General features: G+C 42.7%; 1 protein-coding gene across 1 annotated transcript in view; it reads left to right on the top strand.

Moving 5' to 3' along the window:
- The window catches only part of cicb (capicua transcriptional repressor b), an 81,411-nt gene that overhangs the window by 27,027 nt on the left and 32,451 nt on the right, over positions 1-21,933 (top strand). The window contains exon 6 of the mRNA XM_048261922.1: positions 18,838-18,987. Within this exon, the coding sequence (XP_048117879.1) occupies positions 18,838-18,987 (150 nt within the window). The remainder of the gene's footprint in view (positions 1-18,837; positions 18,988-21,933) is intronic.

Here is a 21,933-nt window from a genome sequence, read left to right as displayed (position 1 = left end):
AGTCAGGAATGTGGATTGTAGCACAATATGTACCATCATACAATATTGTTGTAATTTCTTATGCTTTATGATACGACAAAACTTGATTATGACTCAGATTTACTCTGCAATAGGTCTATCTAGGTTGTGATTTAGGCCTATTTCTGTTAGTTGTGTCTGCAGCCATTTTGGAATGTTAAATATGAGTCTGTTTTGGACTTTTCCCATTTTTATGTTTTAATTAAGTGTGCTTGCAAAGCAACACACTTATTGTTCTTCTTAAGTTTTATTTTTCCCGTCTCCCTAATTTTTTGTCAGCTCTAGCGTCTAGGCCCTTTGAGAAAGAGACACCTTTCCAACTTTAAAACGTCCGGTGAGTCCTGGTGTAAGTTGGTCGCGAAGATGACGTCAGGTGGGCGTGTCGCTCGTCCGCCATATTGGATTGAACAGAAAGCGAAACTAAATTTTCACAGGTCACAAATTTGGTCCGAACGCCACGAAACTTGACGTACATCATCCTTGGACCAAGCCTCACAAAAGTTACCAGAAGGATTTTTGATTTTCGAAAGCGTTTGCCCGTCACAGCCAAACGAAATCGGCGGCGAAGCTCCGAAACAGGAAGTCGTCCATATCTCAGGAACACTGTCACATATTGATACCAAATTTTGTATTTGAACTCGGGACTCCAATGTGAGGGTGCATAAGCTAAAAAAAAAGAGAAAACATTCCAAAAGTTTCCATCATTTGGCAAACCACCCACCCGTATTTGGTAACTATCACCTTCCACATTTGCAGTTGTACTGGTACATCTATCACAATGCCTTGCAAGTATGCACAATGTCTCTGGGCAGCCACAATGTCTCCGGGCAACCTTGCCCAATCATGAAATCCTTGCTATGCCATGGGATAGTATGGACTTACGAACTGAAATGGAAAGGATAACATTAGCTATTTATTGCCGACGTAGTGCAGTTATTTTCACATTGACGGTGTTCAAATTAAATTTTTCATTATTGTTAAATATCATGATGGGAGAGTATTATTAAAAATGTTACAAGTATGCAAATGTATATGTTTACGGGCATTTAGGTTTTACTGTGTTGTTTTGTTGTAAAGACATGCAAGGCATTCTGGGCCATGTAATGAATAGTGGTCGGCAGCACTCCATAGGCTACGTATTAATATGAATAGGTGTTTCTGTAAACCTAGGGACAATAAACAGCTATCTCTGTTACAAAAACGAGCTGGTAATCGCTCATTGAAGAGGGAACTATGATAAAAAGATTGTTTTCCTAAAAGCATGGTGTTGACAAAAGAATAAGCAGAAAAATGCCACATTAATCTTAAATAGCCTACATCTGAATGCTAGGTGGCAACGTTGTATTACATTTCACTAAATGCGGTGGAATTAGTGTGAGCTTCACAAGGAAGGAAGGTGCAAATATTATGTAATGTATCATGGGAAATTATTGGAAATGTTTCTTGTTTATTCTAATTGCAAACCACACACATCCATTCGTAATCACACGTACACATTTAATACTGGAAGACTCTCATTTTGTTTATTTGATGTTGCCTAGCAACGGGAACAGACTTCAGAGCAAAGATTCTAGAACAGAGCTTCAGAGAGACACGTCAAAGATCCTTGATTACTAGCAAGATAGAGCAACGTAATTCGTTACTATGGGAGCAAAACGGGACAGTTCCGGTCTGCATAAGTGGGAGTGTCACCTTACGTCACTAAATAAACTTTCTCTCTTAATAAGCTATAAGAACAGATAAACATAATTGTGTTCACAGTTTTATTGTCTATAATCATGTATGATACCAATGAATCATTCTTTAGGACATGATATGAATAATTTAATTAGTCATGTGAACTGAGCTAACTAGCTACCTAACGCTAGCTTAAAATGCTATACAAGTGGATGGGAGTAGCTATGGCAATACAGCTATGCGCTAACAAGTGACTAGTAGTTGAAGGACTTCGCTTAAACTTAATATACTGTTGCAAATTCACTTGAGTATAAACTATACACTTTAACTAATGTCAGTCATGTTATTCAGCCAGTTGTCATTTCAAAGAAATTACACTTCGTTTAAAATGTTACCTTAGCTAAGAGGCTAGCTAGCATGCTAACAACCGGACAGTAACTGGCAGCAGCATGGTCTGATATTAAGTTATTTTATTACAAATCCGGACACTAAAAAATTACACTTTTAGGCTTGAAATGATCCCAAACACTTACAGATTATGACAAAATTTTCCAAAAAAAAACCTCAACAAATCCAGAAAGACATAATGACCAATTTATTGGTAAAATTCCACAAGTCTCCATTGACATTAGTGCAGCGAGGGTTTACTCTGGTCTGCATAAAGGGGGATTCCCCCCCCCCCCTTGCAATAATCGAACGCGGAAATTGTCGAACGTTTGCGCCTCTCGCTCCGCTTTAACCCTCTCTGGACACGTTTTGAGTTCGTGGCCAAGAACCTAAAATATCGGTTTCCATGTGTATGTGCTGGATGGTGTGCGTCCTTTATGAAAGTAAGTGTTTTATAGAGTTACAGACATAATGAGTCATGTTGTAGTGGTCCACATAAATGTGCCCCTTCTGTTATTAGAATGCTAAGCGGAGATTTAACATCATTCATTTCTTGTGTAGCTAGAAGCTAGCTAGCTATGTCATAGGGAGGAGATGTTGCTGTAACGTTATGGGATTTATGTTGCTTAGCATGATGCCATGGTCATTTGATATGAGATGCTTGTACTCGTAACTTCGTCACTCATAACTTTAGGACTCCTATTTTTTTTTTTTTTAAGAGTAATTCAGGAAGCATTTTAGCCCTAAAAGTAGCGCCTGAGTCTGTGACAGCTTAAGCGAGGACTCCTAATAAGACCGATTCACAAACAATGTTTTGTGGTGGCATTTCACGTCGCGATGTTTTGAAATGCGTCTGCAGGAACTAACAATCACGAGGGAACAATTTTGCATTCTAGGCATAACTAAGGGAGGCAGTAACACCACCAACAACAACCAAAACTAGCCTACTCATTGTTTCCATGTACATTACATGTAACGTTTCATTGTGAATCAAATTAAAAGATTCTCCTCTTTGCAAACGTTGGCATAGGCATATGGTGACAGATTAATTTAATAATGTTGCTGCGTGAATCACGGTAAGCGCGAATGAAGTGGCCACTTCTTAATAGGACTCACTGTATGGAAGTAGGCTAAAATAGATATGTTTCAAATAAGATAAGGTTAGGATATGCCCGCTTGACAACGGCAGAGATAACTGGCCTTTGGCCATAGCGACCAACCATTTAGAACAGTGTTTCTCAAAGTGTGGTCCGCAAGCTATAAATAAGTTGTTTGCAATATTGAACCAACTTGTATGTAAATCCAAACAGTTCTGCAACACTGTCTATGTAACCTATGCCAGTTTAAATGATATGAATCCTCTAACACAATAAGCAAGGTGCCAAGACAATAAGCAAGGTTGTTCAGTGAGTATGCCTATTGTGTAATATACTGTTGAAGTAGGTCTACTGTTTTTTTAGCTACACCTATTACAGTAGGTGGTCCGTGAGGTTTCTATTTATTGGTGAAGTGGTCCTTGGTCTGAAAAAGTTTGAGAAACACTGATTTAGAACGACTGGCCTTCATAGCAACCAAGGATCTTAGCTGTGATTCATGTAGCTACAATATGCATGCAATGTGATGCAAAGTATAGAAAGGTGATGAAATATACAGACAGGTCAAGAAATATAGTGCAATGTAGACAGTAGTATACAGTTGATTTACAGAAGGTGGTTTAGAGTAATATGAATTAAATATAAATATGTGCAGTGTATTAGCAGTTATCTCATACAATAAGTAGAATAATGTATGTAGATGTAGCAGTAACATTATAATAGTAGAAATAATAATATAGATATATGCAGTGTATTAACAGAATAATAAAACAGAATAAATATGGATATTCAATATGACAAATATATAACAGATATGGACATAACATACAGCTATGTGCAGTGTGGAAACAGTGTCATTGTAGTGCAGAAACAACATTATAAGAGTAGTAAGAATAAGTCTATGTGCAGGATGAATAGTACGAAGATCCGTAGAATAACTATGTATAAATGTAATTACAGTAGGCCTATGTACATTTGTAAATAAATAGAAAACTATGGGTGAGAGGGATACATTAATTTTATTTAATCGTAAAAGTAAATTGCATTCAATTAAATTGCAATTAAAAATCTTTACAGTAGGCTTTAATGTCACGCAAAAAGTACAACCAAAGCTGAGCTTGATCAACTAGAACGTCTAAAGAACCAGAACTTGAGTGTAGTTTTTTTGCTGGGTCCCAGGCCATGTTGGTCTGAGGGGAAATGAGAAAGCGGACAGTGCTGCTAAGCAAGCCCTCAATGAAGAATTCACAGAATGTCAAATCCCTGCCCCAGACCTTAAACCTATACTGAACTCTTACATCACACACAAGTGGCAATCTGAATGGGATTAATGTACCAACAAGCAAGGAATGTGAATTTTGGCACATTTACATGACCCAATGGGTCGTTATGGGCCACACAAAATACGGTGTTGCTAAAATTACTCCTATTGTGGCTATTAGAGACATGCGTTCATGAGTGAAATACATTCACACACACAAAAAAAACATCTCTAATGTTGTGGACATTCCTTTATTCTGAGATACATCAATAGGCTCTCAAAACAATCCCAAACAGACATAAGGTCTTTATAGAGCAAATCCATATAGATTATTTGTCAAATAAACCAGTAAAACAGAATTAGGGGATGGAATATATAACATTCACACTCATAGCTCATATTTTTAAAATAAATCAGTGAAAAAGTATCCTGACAAACAAGCAGCATTTTAATGCCTTGGTCATATTTCATAATTTCAATTCTTCTCTAGGTTACCTGAAAGCCCAGTTTGAGAGGTGCAAGACGCGTGACATTATTTATTTTTGCAGCCAATCACTGCTGTTTTATTTTATTGATTTGATCTTAGTCATAGAAGCTAAATTCGAAGGCAGGCCACAGGTAAAATCCAACGAACCGCATTCACCCATAAGCCAATAGTTGAATAGCCCTCTCCTAGAGCTTTAGAGGTATTGCCACTGCTCCAACACTGAAAGGCACTGTTAGAATGCCTGGATCAAGCCAGGTTCAGCATAGCGTATGCCACTGTCTGCTCACATTGGTGACCGGACCAGGGCAAGCACACTTTCGCAGTTCCCGCCGGAAATGCAGTCTAGTTTACACTTTAACACAAGAAAAAACAAGGTTGTGTTCCATAATGTGGTCTTCAGCAATTCTTTACCATAGTATTGCCATCATCTCAGAGTAGATAAATAGACCAAAATAAAATATTAAGTAATAAGTAGTGTGATACTTGGTGCCACAGTGACACTATCTCGTCCCAAAAAGTATTGCTACACCACAATACTCAATCTGTTGTCCTATGGTGAGTCATTTTCCCCCGTTGCACCAACACTGGATTTAAATGTTCCTCCACCTGCCAAAATCCACTTTAACCACTGTGTGTGTGTGTGTGTGTGTGTGTGTGTGTGTGTGTGTGTTTCTCTCCTTCTCCCTCTAAGCCACAGGCTCTTGGTGCCCCCCGGTGGTTTAACATAGACACTGCAATGAACACACACCACTTTCAGAAACTTTTTCATGTGTGTCTGTGTGTGTGTGTGTGTGTGTGTGTGTGTGTGTGTGTTTTGTAGAAGGGATGGAAATATACACACCACCACTTTCAGAGCCTTCATCATGCCTGTGTGTGTGTCTGTGTGTCTGTGTGTATGTGTGTTTGTAGAAGGGATGGAAATATACACACCACCACTTTCAGAGCCTTCTTCATGCCTGTGTGTGTGTTTGTGTTTGTGTGTGTCTGTGTGTATGTGTGTATGTGTGTGTTTGTAGAAGGGATGGAAATATACACACCACCACTTTCAGAAGCTTCTGGACAATGTTCTTCTGATGAAGGTAGCACATTGCTGTGTGTACATTTACCTTAGTGTGTGTGTGTGTGTACTCCATGTAGATTTACATTAGTGTGTGTGTGTGTGTGTGTGTGTGTGTGTGTGTGTGTGTGTGTGTGACAAGGATTAAAGTTCTCCGTCGTACGACGGATTTCCGTCAATTTGATTTTAGAAATGCCATATTTGAGATTGATGCAGATCTGATGAGGGAAAAAAATAGGAGGGGGGGGGGGACTATCACCTTTTCTTTTCCTTTTTTAAGGCAACTACAAATATTAGGTCCGATGAATTAATGTGTGTGATGGTAAATGTTTAAAGACCTAATAGTGTTCTTGATAACTTTCTGTGTCTCAATCAGTGACCGCTCAAGAAGATATGTCAGCCATGAGTTTCGCTTTGTTTATGTTGTAGCTACACGCTTGTCTCATTGGCCTGGGGCGTTTGCTTAAAAAAACACGTCTGGAGGACTAACAGTCTAAAAGTTGGATTATAGTGACACAATCAAGACAGCTGATGAGGTTGGCCAATCGGTTTAACATTTTTGGATATGATATTGTGAGCTCTATGTGCGAATTCGGAGAAGAAGCGTAGGCTGTGTCCTTTCCGTGCATCAATGTAGACAATTTCTTACTATTGCGAACTCTTGTCAGGGGAGGTCATTCATTTTGGGTGTCACCTATGACTTGAACAGATAGACTGCTATGCCACCCGATGTACTATTATTGTTACAGTTTTAATCAATGCAACTAACATTATGTGTAAAGCGACGAAATGTAGCCTATGGTGTGTTTGTGTGTGTACGGGGGGTAGCTAGGGTGTGTGTGTGTGTGTATGTGTACGGGGGGTAGCTAGGGTGTGTGTGTGTGTGTGTGTGTGTGTACGGGGGGTAGCTAGTGTGTGTGTGTGTGTGTGTGTGTGTGTGTGTGTGTGTGCGGGGGTAGCTAGTGTGTGTGTGTGTGTGTGTGTACGGGGGGTAGCTAGGGTGTGTGTGTCTGTGTACACGGAGTAGCTAGGGTGGTAAAGGAGCAGGATACGCTAGAATGGCATAAAGATCTGTGCCAGTGTGCCGGTTACCATGGTAACACTGAGGGGTACGAGTTGCAGGTTTAATTGGTTAACAGAAATTGTGGGAGGAGCCCAGGGAAAAAAGATAAGAAATTAAATTGATGAGAAAGAGAGAGAGAGGAAGAGAAAGAGAGGGAGAGGTAGAGAGGGGGCGTAGAGTGAGGGGGGGTAGAGAGAGGGGGGGATAGAGAGAGGGGGGGGTAAAAAAGAGTGAGAGTGAGAAAATGCTCTTTCAAGAGGACTTTGAGCGAAAGGAGTGAAAGGGAGTGATTGAGCTGATGAGAAACATGCACACACACTCAACACACACACACACACACACACACACACACATACACACTCTCACACACTCTCACACACACAACAGATGCATGGACCCACACACACACACACACACAAACTCATATGCACATAAATCCTGGAGAACTGGAGAGAGAATAGTAGTGAACTCTAAAGGAGCTTTATATAGAGAGGAGAAAGAGTGGCAGAAAGACACAGAGGGAGAGAGAGAAAGAAAGAGAAAGAGGGGGGCACCCACACACCCCAGAGAGGCATAAAAAGAAAATAAAAGCAGCTTTACTCCCCCTCTCTACGGCACAGAACGCTAAACAGCTACCCACACACACACACATATCCATACAGATACTATGACTAAAAAAACAGAATTATTTTAATATTTTGACCTACTGAACGTTCATATTGTATGTGGGTGTGTGTGTGCGTGCATGTGTGTACTGTGTGCTTGTTCTGTTTGGTTCTTGGGGTCCCACACACCCACATACACACACACACACACACACACACACACACACACGCATGCACAGTGCAAACACACACATGCAATGTGCATGCACAGAGCAAACACACACACACACATACATACACACACACTCTGTAACCATGTTGTTAGTCGCTTTGGTTAAAAATGCGACAAATGTAATGTAATGTAACAGTGTGTTTCCAGGCTGTTTACTATGAGCCTGCTGCTCCTGTGGCGCTGTTGGCGCGGCCTGTGACCTGATTGGCTCCAGCCCAAAGCCCCTGCAAGCTGATTGGCTGACTACTTCTCAGCCCCACCCCCTATTGTAATGTTAGTTGATTGATAGCTCTGTGAGACGGCACATTATGACATTTTGTGTAGTGTTGGAACATTTTGGGGGAATTTCCTTGTTTGTGTGTGTGTGTGTGTCTGTGTGTTTGAATGTGTGTGTGATGATGGATTATGTGGTTCTTGACGGTGTGTGTAAATTTTACAGGAGCTTTTGGGTGGATTTGCCATTTTTTCCCCTGAACGTGCCTCTAGCTCTCCATTTGTCCCCCTCTCTTTCTCTCTCTTTTTCTCTCTTTCTCTCTCACTCACCTCCTCTCATACTCTCTCTCTTTCTCTCTTCCTTCCTCCCTCTCTCTCTCTCCCTCCTGTGTTCTCCACCCTTCCTCCCATAAGAGAAGTTCTGTTTTCATGACTCGCTCCCTCTCTTTCTTCATCTCTCTTTCCCTTGCTCTCGCTCTCCTTTCACCCCTCCTCTCCACTGCACAACAGGACTCTCAGTCTATTTTTGTACTTACTCCCTCCCCCTCTTTCTCCCTCTCTCCCTCTATCTCTCTCTCTCGCTCAAACATTCCACTACTCATCTTGTCAGCGCTGAAGTGGGCGCGTGTGTGTGTGTGTGTGTGTGTGTGTGTGTGCACATGATTTGGTCATCACCAGGTAATCATATCTTGGATACTGTGTAGAAAAAGCTGTGGGGAATAATCTCTTACCTCACCAACATGTCTCCCACTCAACTATACACACACACACACACACACAAAGCATTACCTTACCCATACATCTTTTACTTCACTTTTCAGACACACACACCCACACACACTCTTACTCAACTGTACAAACACACATTCTCACTCACACTCTATGCTATTCCTCTCACACACTCCTATACTCACACTCTAACATTTAAACAGCCAGACTACTCTCCACACACTCACGCTAACACCCCAGGGATGGAAATTAGCCTCCCGCCCCCCGCCAAATGCGGGTAGTTTTGCGCACTGGTGGGTGTATTTGGTCAACTTACCAGCCACTGTGGCGGGTAGAGCTAGCATACCACAAATAGTCAGATCCGGTCTAATTTTCATACTTCTTGACGGTTAAAAATAAGAAAGGGTCTGTAGGGATCACGTAGCGTAACCAGCCTATAAGGGTAAATCACACTGATTTGAAGTTTTACAACAACTTCAATAGCCTATAGTCACTGGTGCAGTGCTTCACTTTTTGCCATTACCATTAAGAAACTGTCGCTATGCTCTCATGTGCCACTGCTAGTTTATTTGAGGATGACTGGATAAACATAAATCTAGTGAGATCTGTGGATCTGTGTTGTATCTTCACAGACTAATATACGTAATGTTATAGCTATTTTAATCCGGCTCGCGTCACCTTCACAGAAAACTATAGGCTATGGCACACTGCTTTTTAGACCTATGAGGCAGACAGACGGACATCTCCACACCCATTCGATGTGGTGGAATATCTCACAAACCTTACATTCAAGAAATTACAAACCGGATATCAGAATAAACAGCAGAATTTACCGAACACAAAGGTGTAAATCATTCTCTTATACAATTAGCCGTTCCAGAGTAATCCGGTTTTAACAATATCAATGTAGTTTCACAAAATGCTAAGCATGCATAAGTTTCTAAAAGCTGAGCTGTGCTTAAATTGTTCAGTGCCAGGTCAAATAGAAAATTAAATGTTAAATGTTAAATATAGCCTTGTAGAACCTGATAATGTAATAAATCCCTGATAATGTAATAACCCCGATAATGTAAATAAAATTTGCACTTGAGTCCATTGAAAATGTAATAAAACATGACAATTTAATAACTTCCCCAAATGTAGCATTGAGAGACCCTATTAATTGTTCCCAACCATGCTCATATCCATTTCAAGGGTGTGCTTGATAATTAGTCGCCACATTTCATCAGGAAGTGTTGAAGGAGGTGATGGAGCAACAGTAGGTGATGGAGTTACAGGAGGTGATGAAGTAACAGGGTGGAAAAGATTGTAACTATGCTCTTGATATTCAGGAATATCAGTAGATGACATGAGATGGTCAGATCCAGAGTTCACTTCAAGTACATGTGTTGGACTCGATTCAACAAGTCTTCTAGATGTGATCCTGTGAGACTCCTCCTCCTGAATACCATTAATGTATTGACTAATTGGGCCATCTAAGCTGACATAATGATCTCCATGACCCTCGGCTATATGGCAAGTCCTCACTATATTCTCCAGATGGTGAGACAACTGAAGTATCCACACCAAGAGTAGCAACAACCACTCTTAAACTAGAAATTGTATCTGATTTGGTGGCAAGTGCTTTTGGTCTTGATGGCACACCTTTGTTAAACTTTGTTACTGAGCAAAACTGGGATGACTACATTAATAGCTAGTTTGAGTTGGGAACTTATGGAGATCACATCACTCTCCAGTAAGCTGCTCAAATTTTCCAAGTTCAGTTTTTGGTTGTTTCTACTCTTGTTAACTGGTTAGCCATAGCTGCAAATTGGAAGCTATGGCTGACCAGTTAACAAGCTTGGGAATCTTTCGGTCTTCCACAACTCTTAACAGGAAATTGTATCTGATTTGGTGGCAAGTCCATCGGTGCTAGCTTTGTAATAATATAATAATAATAAGTTGCACTGGTATTGCGCTTTTCTCACTTTCTCAAGGTCGCTTTACAAGTGGGCAGGACATGTAAACAAACTAACAAAACTTTAGGTACATAAATGCTAGCTTTAGTTACATATGTGATACTATTGGGTACATAAGTGCTAGCTTCAGATTGTGTACAGCAGTGCTAGCTTTGGGTACCGGTACATAAATGCTGGCTTTAGGTACAAATGTTTTAGAATTTGGTACATAAGTGCTAGCTTACGATATAGATGTGCTACTATTAGATACATAAGTGCTAGCTTCATATACAGATGTGCTACTATTTGGTACATAAGTGCTAGCTTTAGGTATAGATGTGCTAGTATTGGGTACATGTGCTAGCTTTAGTTAAAGCAGTTTTGGTCACCATAAATAAAACCAGAAGAGGTCTGAGGTCAGAGTTCACATTGCACACGCAAACGGCAGCGCTGCGCTATGAAAAGCGGGGTTCACATTGCACATGCAAACGGCAGCGCTGCGCTATGAAAGCCATTATTTTCGATAGCTTGCTCGCGCAAGAACTGGGTTGCCGCTGCGCAGCACAAACGGCAACTTTGACCGCGGCGCGCTGTAAATCATACGTCTTTTGCGCTGAGCCCGGCGGCAACCATAACAAACATCTTTGGGACGTTACCTCAACCAAGAGCAACCTAGCGGCGAGCGCAACCACAGCAAACATCTTTGGGACGTTACCTCAACCAAGAGCAACCTAGCGGTGAGCGCAGTCATGCCGCATAACTTAACCCTGCACCAGGCCGGCAGCAATCTCTGCAGTGGGGGTTAGATCTGTCAGTGACCTGAGACCAAAGATTGTTAAGGCGGAGCAAGATACTTCGTCGTAGTTCATGTCTATGGGCGCGAAATGGGGATCGAATCCTGTCTGCATAAAGAGGCGCGGTCGATGACGTTATGGACGTAAGTTGCAACCGCCAACAGCAGCGGCAGAAATAACCGGCGCACACCTGATATAAGGTTGATTTTCTCCAGACTGGATTGCTCAAAAATGCTAAAAATGTACCTGAAATGTTCAGAAGGGTTTGAGGATCATGAAAATGTGCCCGAAATTCACATTCCTAACTCTATAGAACCAAGACCTTAGCATATGTGGTGAAATTCTGAGCTATGTCCATAGACTTCAATGGAGCAGTCGCTGCCTCTGCTCTGCATAAAGGGGGATTTTGACCCCCCCCTCGTGCGATCCGGGTTCCCGGAAGTGGCTCCTGATGAAATATCTTGCTCCGCCTTAACAATCTTTGCTGAGACCGCCTGAGACACATGCCACAGGAAGTGTGTCATACCAGAAATGACATGCTGAATATGCTCGGGGAACCACCAGTCAGCAGCATCAACAATGGGAAGCTGACATACCGGAAGTGACATTTGAACAGCTGTAAGCAGGCTACTACATGACACACCTACTTCACAGACCAACCATATCAACTTGCTCCCATTTTTTTTTATTACAGACATTTATTATTACAGTATGTCAAATGAAATAAATCAACGTTCCATGTAGCTGAGAAACTCTACTACAAAGCACTAATTTTGCTGTGATGGAGATCACATTCACATCACTCACATCACTCTTTATCCTTGATATAATAAATCCCTAATAAATATAATATAATAAATCCATCGTGTTAATCATGATTATGATTAATCTGTCTTGTGAAACCATTAGAAAATGCTGTTTTGTTTAATCTATTGCGGATTACATTTTGGACACGGAAATATAATTTTTAGTACAACTATACAGTACAACTCTTCAAACATTTAAGCTTATTGTAGGCTATATATATATATATATTTATTTATTAAGTATATTTTTTGGGCTTTTTATGCCTTTAATTAGATAGGATAGTGAAGATTGACAGGAAGTGAGTGGGAAAGAGAGTCGTGGTGGGATCCAGACGGGGCGGGAATCGAACCCGGGTCGCCGGCGTACAGTGCAGGTGCCCCAGCCAGTCGCGCCACTGCTGGGGCCTGTAGGCTATATCAATGGAGATACTAATTCACATGTTAATTCACAAAGCTCACAACCAACACAACAATTTTGCTATAAGAATTAGATATAGAGAATTCCTTAACTTCCTATATCCTCGTGCAAATAAAATATAGGCAATCCGAAGGCCTGATGAAGTTTACCCGAAGCATGCTTACAGCTGTCACTCACTTTTGGTATGTCCCTTTGTTTATTGCTGATAGCCATATTGTTGGATAGGCGGCGTATGTAACGTTGGGTGTGACACACGTTGAAAGAGCAAACCCCCTCTCACTGATTGGCCTATCGGTGGATTGGAGTATGTAACTTTCGATGTGACGCACTTCCTGTGGCGTGCGTCTCTGGGTGTTGAAAAATCTAACCCCCCTCTCAATCTTAAGGGATAGTTTGTGTGTGTTTGCCCCTGACTCACCACTCTGCGCTGTAGGTTATGTTGAGCTGTAGCTGTCGTGTGATTACTACATCCTCGAGTATCCTTGCATAACCCTGTGAAAGCCAGAGGGACAGAGAAAAGTACAAATTAGTGTATGTGGGATCATGTGTGTGAGACCTGTGTTGTGTTGACTGTGTGGTCAGCCTGGCCTGGGCCCCGCAGCACCTTGGATTGGGAGATGTGCTAGCAAGGAGACTTATCCATCGCCACTAGTGTCTGTGGCTAGCATGTGTTTTAAGGCAACACAATAGCAGCTCATTTATTTAACCATTTCAAAACTCATTACAATGCTACACTGGCCTACAATATGGAGAATGAGGTCTCTGATATTGCCTGTGCTCGCTCATAACACTTGATATTACACTATGGAACGTTATTTATCAGGTAGGATGAAGACCTTTTGGTCTAAGACCTTTTGACTAACTGAGCACTGTCTCAACGCAATTGAATACTAACACCAGGGGGTGGAGCATACATACCCATTTCTCTATGGTGTTAGTTAAAGTCATCAGGAGGAATACTCGTGGTGTTGGTTAAGTAAATGTGTGTGTGTGTGTGTGTGTGTGTGTGTAGCATCAGGAGGAATACTCGTGGTGTTGGTTAAGGAAATGTGTGTGTGTGTGTGTGTGTGTGTGGCATCAGGAGGAATACTAATGGTGTTGGTTAAGTGAACGTGTGTGTGTGTGTGGCATCAGGAGGAATACTCATGGTGTTGGTTAAGTGTGTGTGTGTGTGTGTGTGTGTGGCATCAGAAGGAATACTCATTGCTGCCGTTACATTTGCTCTTCTGAGACTGGACAATGAGAAGTTTTAGTGGCAGCAGACTGAGTAGGAAGTTCAATGCTGAGATTTCAAATTCCTGCATCAAAAGGACAATAATACACATACTTTTGTAATGACTGAGTGTGTGCGCGTTTGTGTGTGTGAAAGATAAAGAAGGACTGTGTGTGTGTGTTTGAATGTGTGAGAGAAAGACAGAGAGAGAGAGATGTTTGGAGGTGGTTGAGTAATCATGGGTTTATTACTTACCTGACTTTTTTATGTAGAGCCCTGAGATTGAGGACCCAGGAGCGGCCAATTCTTGATCAAAACAACCTGAACACGTATTACTTACAGTGTAGTTCGGACTTCCTAGAGTTACTGTTCTGTCTTCTGTCCTGAGCTTTGCACACTAAACCAAATCCATCATATTGGCAATAGAGCATTGACCACAGGGCTGGGCGCTGAGTGCCACCCTGTGTTCAGGAACTGTAGTCTATGTGATATGCAGAACTATGCAGTATACCCACTTAAAAAGCATCACCATCTCAGTATACCCACTTAGAAAGCATCACCATCACAGTATACCCACTTAGAAAGCATCACCATCTCAGTATACCCACTTAAAATAGACAAGGATACGTATTAACATTTGGAGTTAATTGCAGTATAACCACTGCAGCTAACTAGACTACATCACAGTATACCCACTACAGCTAACTAGACTACATCACATTATACCCACTACATCTAACTAGACTACATCACAGTATACCCATAGCGAACTTGACTACACCACTGGGAACTGGGAACTGTGGTGGAAGGAGACTAGAGTTTGGATAGGTGGGACCTAGTAGAAGTTGTGTTATTTGATTTGATCTAACTGGCTCCTTACCATTTATTGTATCCATTCCTAGGTTTAATCCAATCACAGAATTCAGGGGGCGGGTCTCTGTAAAGTAAGTATTGCGGTTCAGTCAGGTTGTACAACTCCAACCAATTAAACAACGCCAACCAAAACGTCACAATAGACTAAATGGTACGATAGCCAATGTGAAGCCATGCCCCACTTATGTGAAGTTATTAATATTCATGAGCTTATTTCCAGAACAAGCCGCATGGAGGCGCCCAGCTGGATTTGCATATGACTGACATTCCAGCGCACACGCTAACTGACATGACAGGTGGTTCTGTCGACCAATGGCATGAGGCGTAGGACGGCAACCGGGCGGGGTTCGGTTGGGCGAGGTTAACACACTGATAGAGCGAGAGGGGGCAGCCTCGCGTTCAGGAGGAAGAGGGAGGGAAGGAGCGAGCGAAAAGGGACCGAGGCTCGAGGGGAGGAATTCGAGGGGAAGAGTCGAGGCCAAGTGAATGATGTGATACAGCGATTTTTTTTTACTACGAATCCTCATCGAGTATTCAAGCGCGAGCGGTCGCGCCCCGCGGTAAGCTGTGGATCGGAGTGACCCCACTGCAGCACGGAGCGCTGCGCCGGATTCACCGATCTGTCGTAACTATACAAAGCCGTCATTTCTGCCGTGGAGGACCGAGGAGCATCTTTTCTGCGCTTCTGTTCGGTCGTAAGAGTGATCGGCGCATCCTTTCCGGTCCAGAGTAAAGGACTCGCAGCCGAGCAGAGGTGGTGTCGCACCGCCATCTGTCATAGCGGGGATCGGCTAACATTAGTCGCCTATAACCGTGCCATCAAGTTAACATCTTGGTTGACAGCGACGGGCCGTGATCGTGTATAAGGAAGGCGATTTGAGGCATATGTTAGCATGTGTGTTTGAGTGCCGTGGAGGGGGGGGGCGAAGGTGTCATTTAAAACAGAAGTGTAGCAGCAACGTCGGTTTTGGAGACTTGCGAGTCATCATTTTTGTGGAATTAGAGCACAAGTAAGCTACGCGTCAGGGGGGAACATCTATGACGGTCTGCTAAAAACATAATGGCTCTCATGTGAATAATACAATCAGAATAGCTATATGTCTGTAAAAACATATCCCATCTCTACCATAATATACTAAAAATAAACTTTTATTTTACATAATTCCATATAGGTGATACGGAAAGAAATTGGTCTTGGAAGTGCCCATCTTGGTGATTTGGCGGGCTGTTTTTGGCTGTTAAAGGCCGCTGTCAGATAGTAAGCCTGCAGATTTTACAGTGCAGTCGTGGGTTGACTGGTCTTTATTCCACCTCCTGCTTCTGCTTTTCCAGTGACTGTTGACGGCTACAACAACTGACCTGAAACCATCCCTCTCCCCACGCGCTCAGGTGAATAGCGGCCCGACTGGGCCCGCGCGCCCTGGCTGCTCGTCACCTGAGGTTTCCACCATTTAAACCGCATTTCTTGCTGTTGTTGCTGCCGTCTGATGTTATAGTCGCTGCATTACGAGGATCTGCGTCTGACCAGATCTCGCTTGTGAACGGATGTAGCCTCGCTGCGACATGAGGGCACTGTCCTTGGCTGCAGGACCAGGGGCGGTCCGCGAGGAAGGACTGCTTTGGAACGCGTCTGCCACACGCTGATGCCGCTTCTGGGGGAACCCTCATCAGTTCTGCCAAAGAGGTTCGGGTGTAGCCCGCACCGGATTCCGTGTACAGCTACGGCGCGCTTGCGTCAGTCCCAGATCGCACAGACAGGTGCACGTTGTGCAGCAGACTAAAATAAACCTTTTCTCGTGGTTATCTAGTAAAGTAACGGACTTGTAGGTTTCCTGAAACAGTTGTGATGTACCATGTCCTAATACGAAATCACACAGCACAGACGATAATCTTAACTGTTAGCCTTGTACCACAGTTTTATCCATGTTTCGCTAGTATGCTTAGCTAATATTACATATGATGGTTCTTTGATACGTGCACACGATGCTGCATTTAAGTTTGAAGATAGAACGCATGGCCAAAATCGCTTTAACTCATGTGCCCCAGCTGTGAAAACAGAGTCATGGCCAAACTAAGCAAAATAGCCATTTAACCAGCGCGTAGCAAACCTATGCTAGCGTTAGCTTCCAATTTAATGATCGCTCGCCTTAAAGCATCTGTAGGGTCAGCTGGGTTCATCAGATTGATCGGAATCCCACGTTTGCTGCTCAGTTAGAGATAAAGATTGCTCGACAATTTGAACGGCGTGCTCACATGTCCAAAGCCTCCAACGTTCATAAAGCAATCAGCTGAGTGTCGGACTGCAGTGCAACTCGAGGCCGAGGATGTGAGCGCGGCCTACTTTAACCCATACGACGCCGCACAGATTTGTAAATGTAAACAAACAGCCGAGAAGGAGGCGCTACCGCTAACTGGACCAAAACCGAAGGCAGACTTTGTAGCCATGTTGTACGCTTTAACGTGTTTCCACGCATTTCTATAAAATATTTGAGTGATTTACATTACTTAGTATTTATGTTACTTTATACAGTTCGCCTGGAACTGTAGAACAGCTGTTGTGGCACGGCCGTTTGTGTTGGCAGCTTAGATCAGAGATGATGTCACTGGGACCGACTGGATTGATTTCACCGTGTTTTCAATAAATCTGTCTGACTCAAGAACTGCACAGAACGGCTCGAACGCCTGAGCTCCTCTTTGCGTGCGTCCGTGAGGCAATGTCGGTGAAGGCAGCCGGGAGAGCGAGACAGCAGTGGTGCAGCCGTCGCATGTGACCCTGTTTCCCCCACGGACTCGCCTTCACCTGCGGAACTGTGGAAGGATTTTGTTTTCTCTTCGAGCGGACGGATCTACACCTCCATTTATTTGGATACAATATACGTGTTTTTCAAGAGGATTTGTTGTGTTTTGTTGGCGAACATTTTGTGTTTTTCCTTCATTGTTAATAATTCCACTGGCATCACCAGTAAGGATTTTCTGCAGCCATGTTTTCGTCCGAGAGCCCACAGTATCTCCGCCAGGGACTGAGCATGTTCGGTAATCATCACCACCTCCCCTGTCACTCGTTTCTCACACTGAATTCTGCTTTACTACGTGCGGCTAGTGTTTGTATGTGTTTGCATGTATGTGTGTGGTTGTCTCTAAATGGCAAAGTGTTCCTCAACATTGGGTCGTGGCCCGGCTTGCTTTTCATTGGAGGTCATTGGAACCCCGTTGTGTGTTATTGTTGATGAGAGAGTCAACGTTTTGGCACCTGTAACTCCCTTCTCTCTCTCTCACTCTCCTTTCCTCTCTCTCACTCTCTCTCCTCATCTGTTCTCTTTCACTGTTCTCTTTCTCATCATCTCTGGCTCTATCTCTTTTCTTTTCTAATCTCTATTTTTCTCTTTCCCCTCCTCTTCTCTTTCTCTGTTGTATATTAAGTGAGTCTGTCATCAGCTACAGGATTCATAAACAGGACCTGAGCTAATGGAGGCAGTGTTTTCTCTCTTTCTCCCTCCCTCTCCCTCCTTTCATCTCTCTGATGCTGAGGTACTACAGGACAGTTAGTGGATACTGAGGCTCTACAGGCCAGTTAGTATGGATGGATACTGAGGTACTAAACAGGCCAGTTAGTATGGATGGATGCTGAGGTACTACAGGCCAGTTAGTATGGATGGATGCTGAGGTACTACAGGCCAGTTAGTATGGATGGATGCTGAGGTACTAAACAGGCCAGTTAGTATGGATGGATACTGAGGTACTAAACAGGCCAGGTACTGTGGATGAGGTTTTAGGAGAAGCTCTGATGACTGCTGTTTATGTGTGGGTGTCATTGATGTTTGGTGTTGGGAGTTGATGTTTTGGAGTTCATGTTGATGTTGTTAATTATGTTTGGAGTTGGGGTTGTTGTTGTTGATGTCTGGTGTTGATGTTGTTGTTGTTGATGTTTAGTGTAAGATGGCCGATAACCGGTAACTGCTGATTCCCCCTGCAGTGTGGACCAACGTGGAGCCCCGGTCAGTGCCAGTGTTTCCATGGCATTCGTTGGTCCCCTTCCTGGCCCCCACCCAACCAGAGCCAGCGTCTCAGCCGGGGGAGGGACAACAGCCTGTCAATCAGCTGCAGGCCGCCAGCCTGAAGAAAGGTGAGCCAAGGCTTTCCCCTAAAGCTCAAACACACACACACATGCATGCACACACACATGCATGCTCACACACACACACACACACACACACACACACACTCTCAAACACACATAAATGCACACACAGACACACCGAAACACATTTACACACATGCACACGCACACACTCTCAAACACCATGCATGCACACACAGACACAGTGAAACAGCTACACACATGCATGTGCACGCATACATAGACACACTACACATGTCTCACTACATTGAACTTAAAATATTTAATGTTTTAGCAGAACGTATTCCTAATGAATTATTATTCTTATGACTAGAGGAAATGCTTCCTGATTGTCACATATAGCTGTAATATTTTTTAGAGGCTACAGCACTGAAGCGCAAAATGCACTCTTCTCCGCTGTGTTAAAAGAAACCATTTCTTTCGTTAGAGTTATAGGATCAGAAGACTTCCGTCTCTCACTGTAAGGCTTGTATTCTCTGTCTCTCACTGTAAGGCGTGCATTTGGCAAAAGCCCCACACAGCAGCGAATGGTAATCGGGATTTGTTATTTGTAAAAGTTATTTGCTGCGTCCTGCTTCCAGTAGCCTGGACTGTTGCAGCCCTTTACTTTCACTTTCCGCTGCGCCTGCTAGTTGGCATGGCCCGTAATAATGTGGCATGAGATGCGTTGCGTATAAGGTACAGACCAGGCTACTGAAGATTTTAGATGAGTGACCGCGGTATAGTCTTAAGGTACGGACCAGGCTACTGAAGATTTTAGATGAGTCACCGCAGTATAGTCTTAAGTAGCTTTTTTGCTAGGCCCAGCAATGTGGAATATTCCGCTGGTTGGTGCACACACAACTGTTCAGATTGGTTGTCTGTCCATCGTTTGCGCAGATTTCACTGGAGCAGATCTTGAACACAACTTTGGTAGCCAAGCTGTCCACTTTCATCAGGCCATATGATAAATTGTGTAACTGTAGGTTATGTAATTTTATATAGAAAATTATAAATGCACACACACACACACACACAAGATCAATATCATCGTCCATCGCAGTGTTGTACCGTACACATCTTCAAATGCCAATTGAGGGGACATCGCCCAACCCTAACGCGCACACACATTGACACACTGAAACACGCTCCTGCACACACACACACACACACACACACACACATGCACACACATGCACACATTAAGGGATGCAGCTATCGATTCTTTTTGGAATTGAGTATTCTAGCGATTATTTCATCGAGTAATCGGATAAAAAATTATTTTGTGTTATTAAGTGCAATTCATTAATATGCACAACAATCATGCTGTAGGCCTAAACTAGCCCTAGTCACTTCAAAGTAAATACATATATTTCCTGCATAAGAACTGCAAATATTTCCTCCAAAACCACAGTTTTGAAACTTAATGTAATGCAGTTATTTTTTTGATAAAGGTTTTAATAATTATGTCTGGCGTAGGCGATAGGTGAGGTAGCCTAACCTAACACCAGGAGTTTGTGTACGCGCGCATGCGTGCGCGAGAGACGAGATGAGTGTGTGTGATACCGCTACTAATACCGTACGTTCTAACTAGCTAATACATTAAATTAGCTAACACCAGTGTTTACGTTGCCTTGTGTTGGCGGCTACGCTTGGTGAGCTGCTGTTAACAACTGGATGCTTTCGGTTTAGATGTTGAATCATCGGTACGCTGGTTCTGCTTAGCAGTGGACATATTGCACCTTGTCTTTTCTAAGTTTGAAATGATCCCAAAACTTTGGACATTCTCTGCCTTTTACGAACGGTTTTCAGTCATTTCGCCCACTTAATTCTGAGGGTGCGCGTCAGTAATAACAGTCCGTGTGAAACAATAATCCCTGAGCTGGGCAGGCCACGCAACGCAAGTGATAGGAATTAAAGGAAGCTTCGAGGCAGAGAACTCTCCTCGATCATTTTTTGTAATCGACTTATTCGAGCTACTCGAGTAATCGTTTCAGCCCTAGTTAGTTACGTTACCTAACTTAATTGTATGTTAAACAAAGGCATTAGAAGAACACTTAGTTCATCTGATTGGTTGATTTGGCCCATCGATAATCAACATGGGTGGTGATAGACAGATGGTTTATCCAATCAGCTAACCAGTATTTTTTCCCCTTCCCAAAAGTTCTCCAACGGAAATTCCCAGATGGACATGCAGAGCAAATGTGAAGCATCCATCTGGCAGAGTCAGGTTACTACACTGATGCCTGTGCCTAAAGGGAAAATCTAGCTCTATATTGCAGGAATGTGTGTGTGTGTGGCATATCTGTCGAACCGTACCTCCGATTGATTTCAAACTTGGCAGGTATCTTGCAATGGGCACGAGTAATTGCAGTGCCAAGTTTGACGTTGTTTAGATAAGTAATGCAAAATAAATTGTTAAATATATCGGTAAAAAATGCACACGTTGGCTTTCTCCGCTCTACTGTAGCCACTCACACAGCGCAGGACCAGAGACAGTGAGGGTAAGCAGAGTTTTGGCAGCACTGAATCAGGGCACAGAGCGGGTCAAGATGCAAGATATTTGGATGATTGTCATGTCTGACGTCAACAGTAAAGATTCCCTGTATGCAGTTTGCTTGCATAAAATGATTCCGATAAAGACTGTTTTCTACAAAATGGTCTGTCAATTGACTCTTTCTACAAAATGGTCTGTCTTCTATATCATTAAGTTATTCAATAGGCGAAACATATAGCCTTACATCATGTCACTTATAGACTAGAGATTGTTGAGTCACATTGTTGCAAATTTAATACGATAATGCATCATTCTACAAAATGGTTTATCTTCTCTATCAGGAAGTTATTATAATAATAATATATATAATAATAATAATATATAATAATAATAATAATAGCCTGACAAAAATAATAGCCTTAACTCAAAACAGCTATTAGGCTCGTATCATTCTT

The sequence above is a fragment of the Alosa alosa genome, chromosome 13 (genome assembly GCF_017589495.1).
Source record: "Alosa alosa isolate M-15738 ecotype Scorff River chromosome 13, AALO_Geno_1.1, whole genome shotgun sequence".
Classification (NCBI taxonomy): domain Eukaryota; kingdom Metazoa; phylum Chordata; class Actinopteri; order Clupeiformes; family Clupeidae; genus Alosa; species Alosa alosa.
This window is presented reverse-complemented; position numbering and strand designations above follow the sequence as displayed.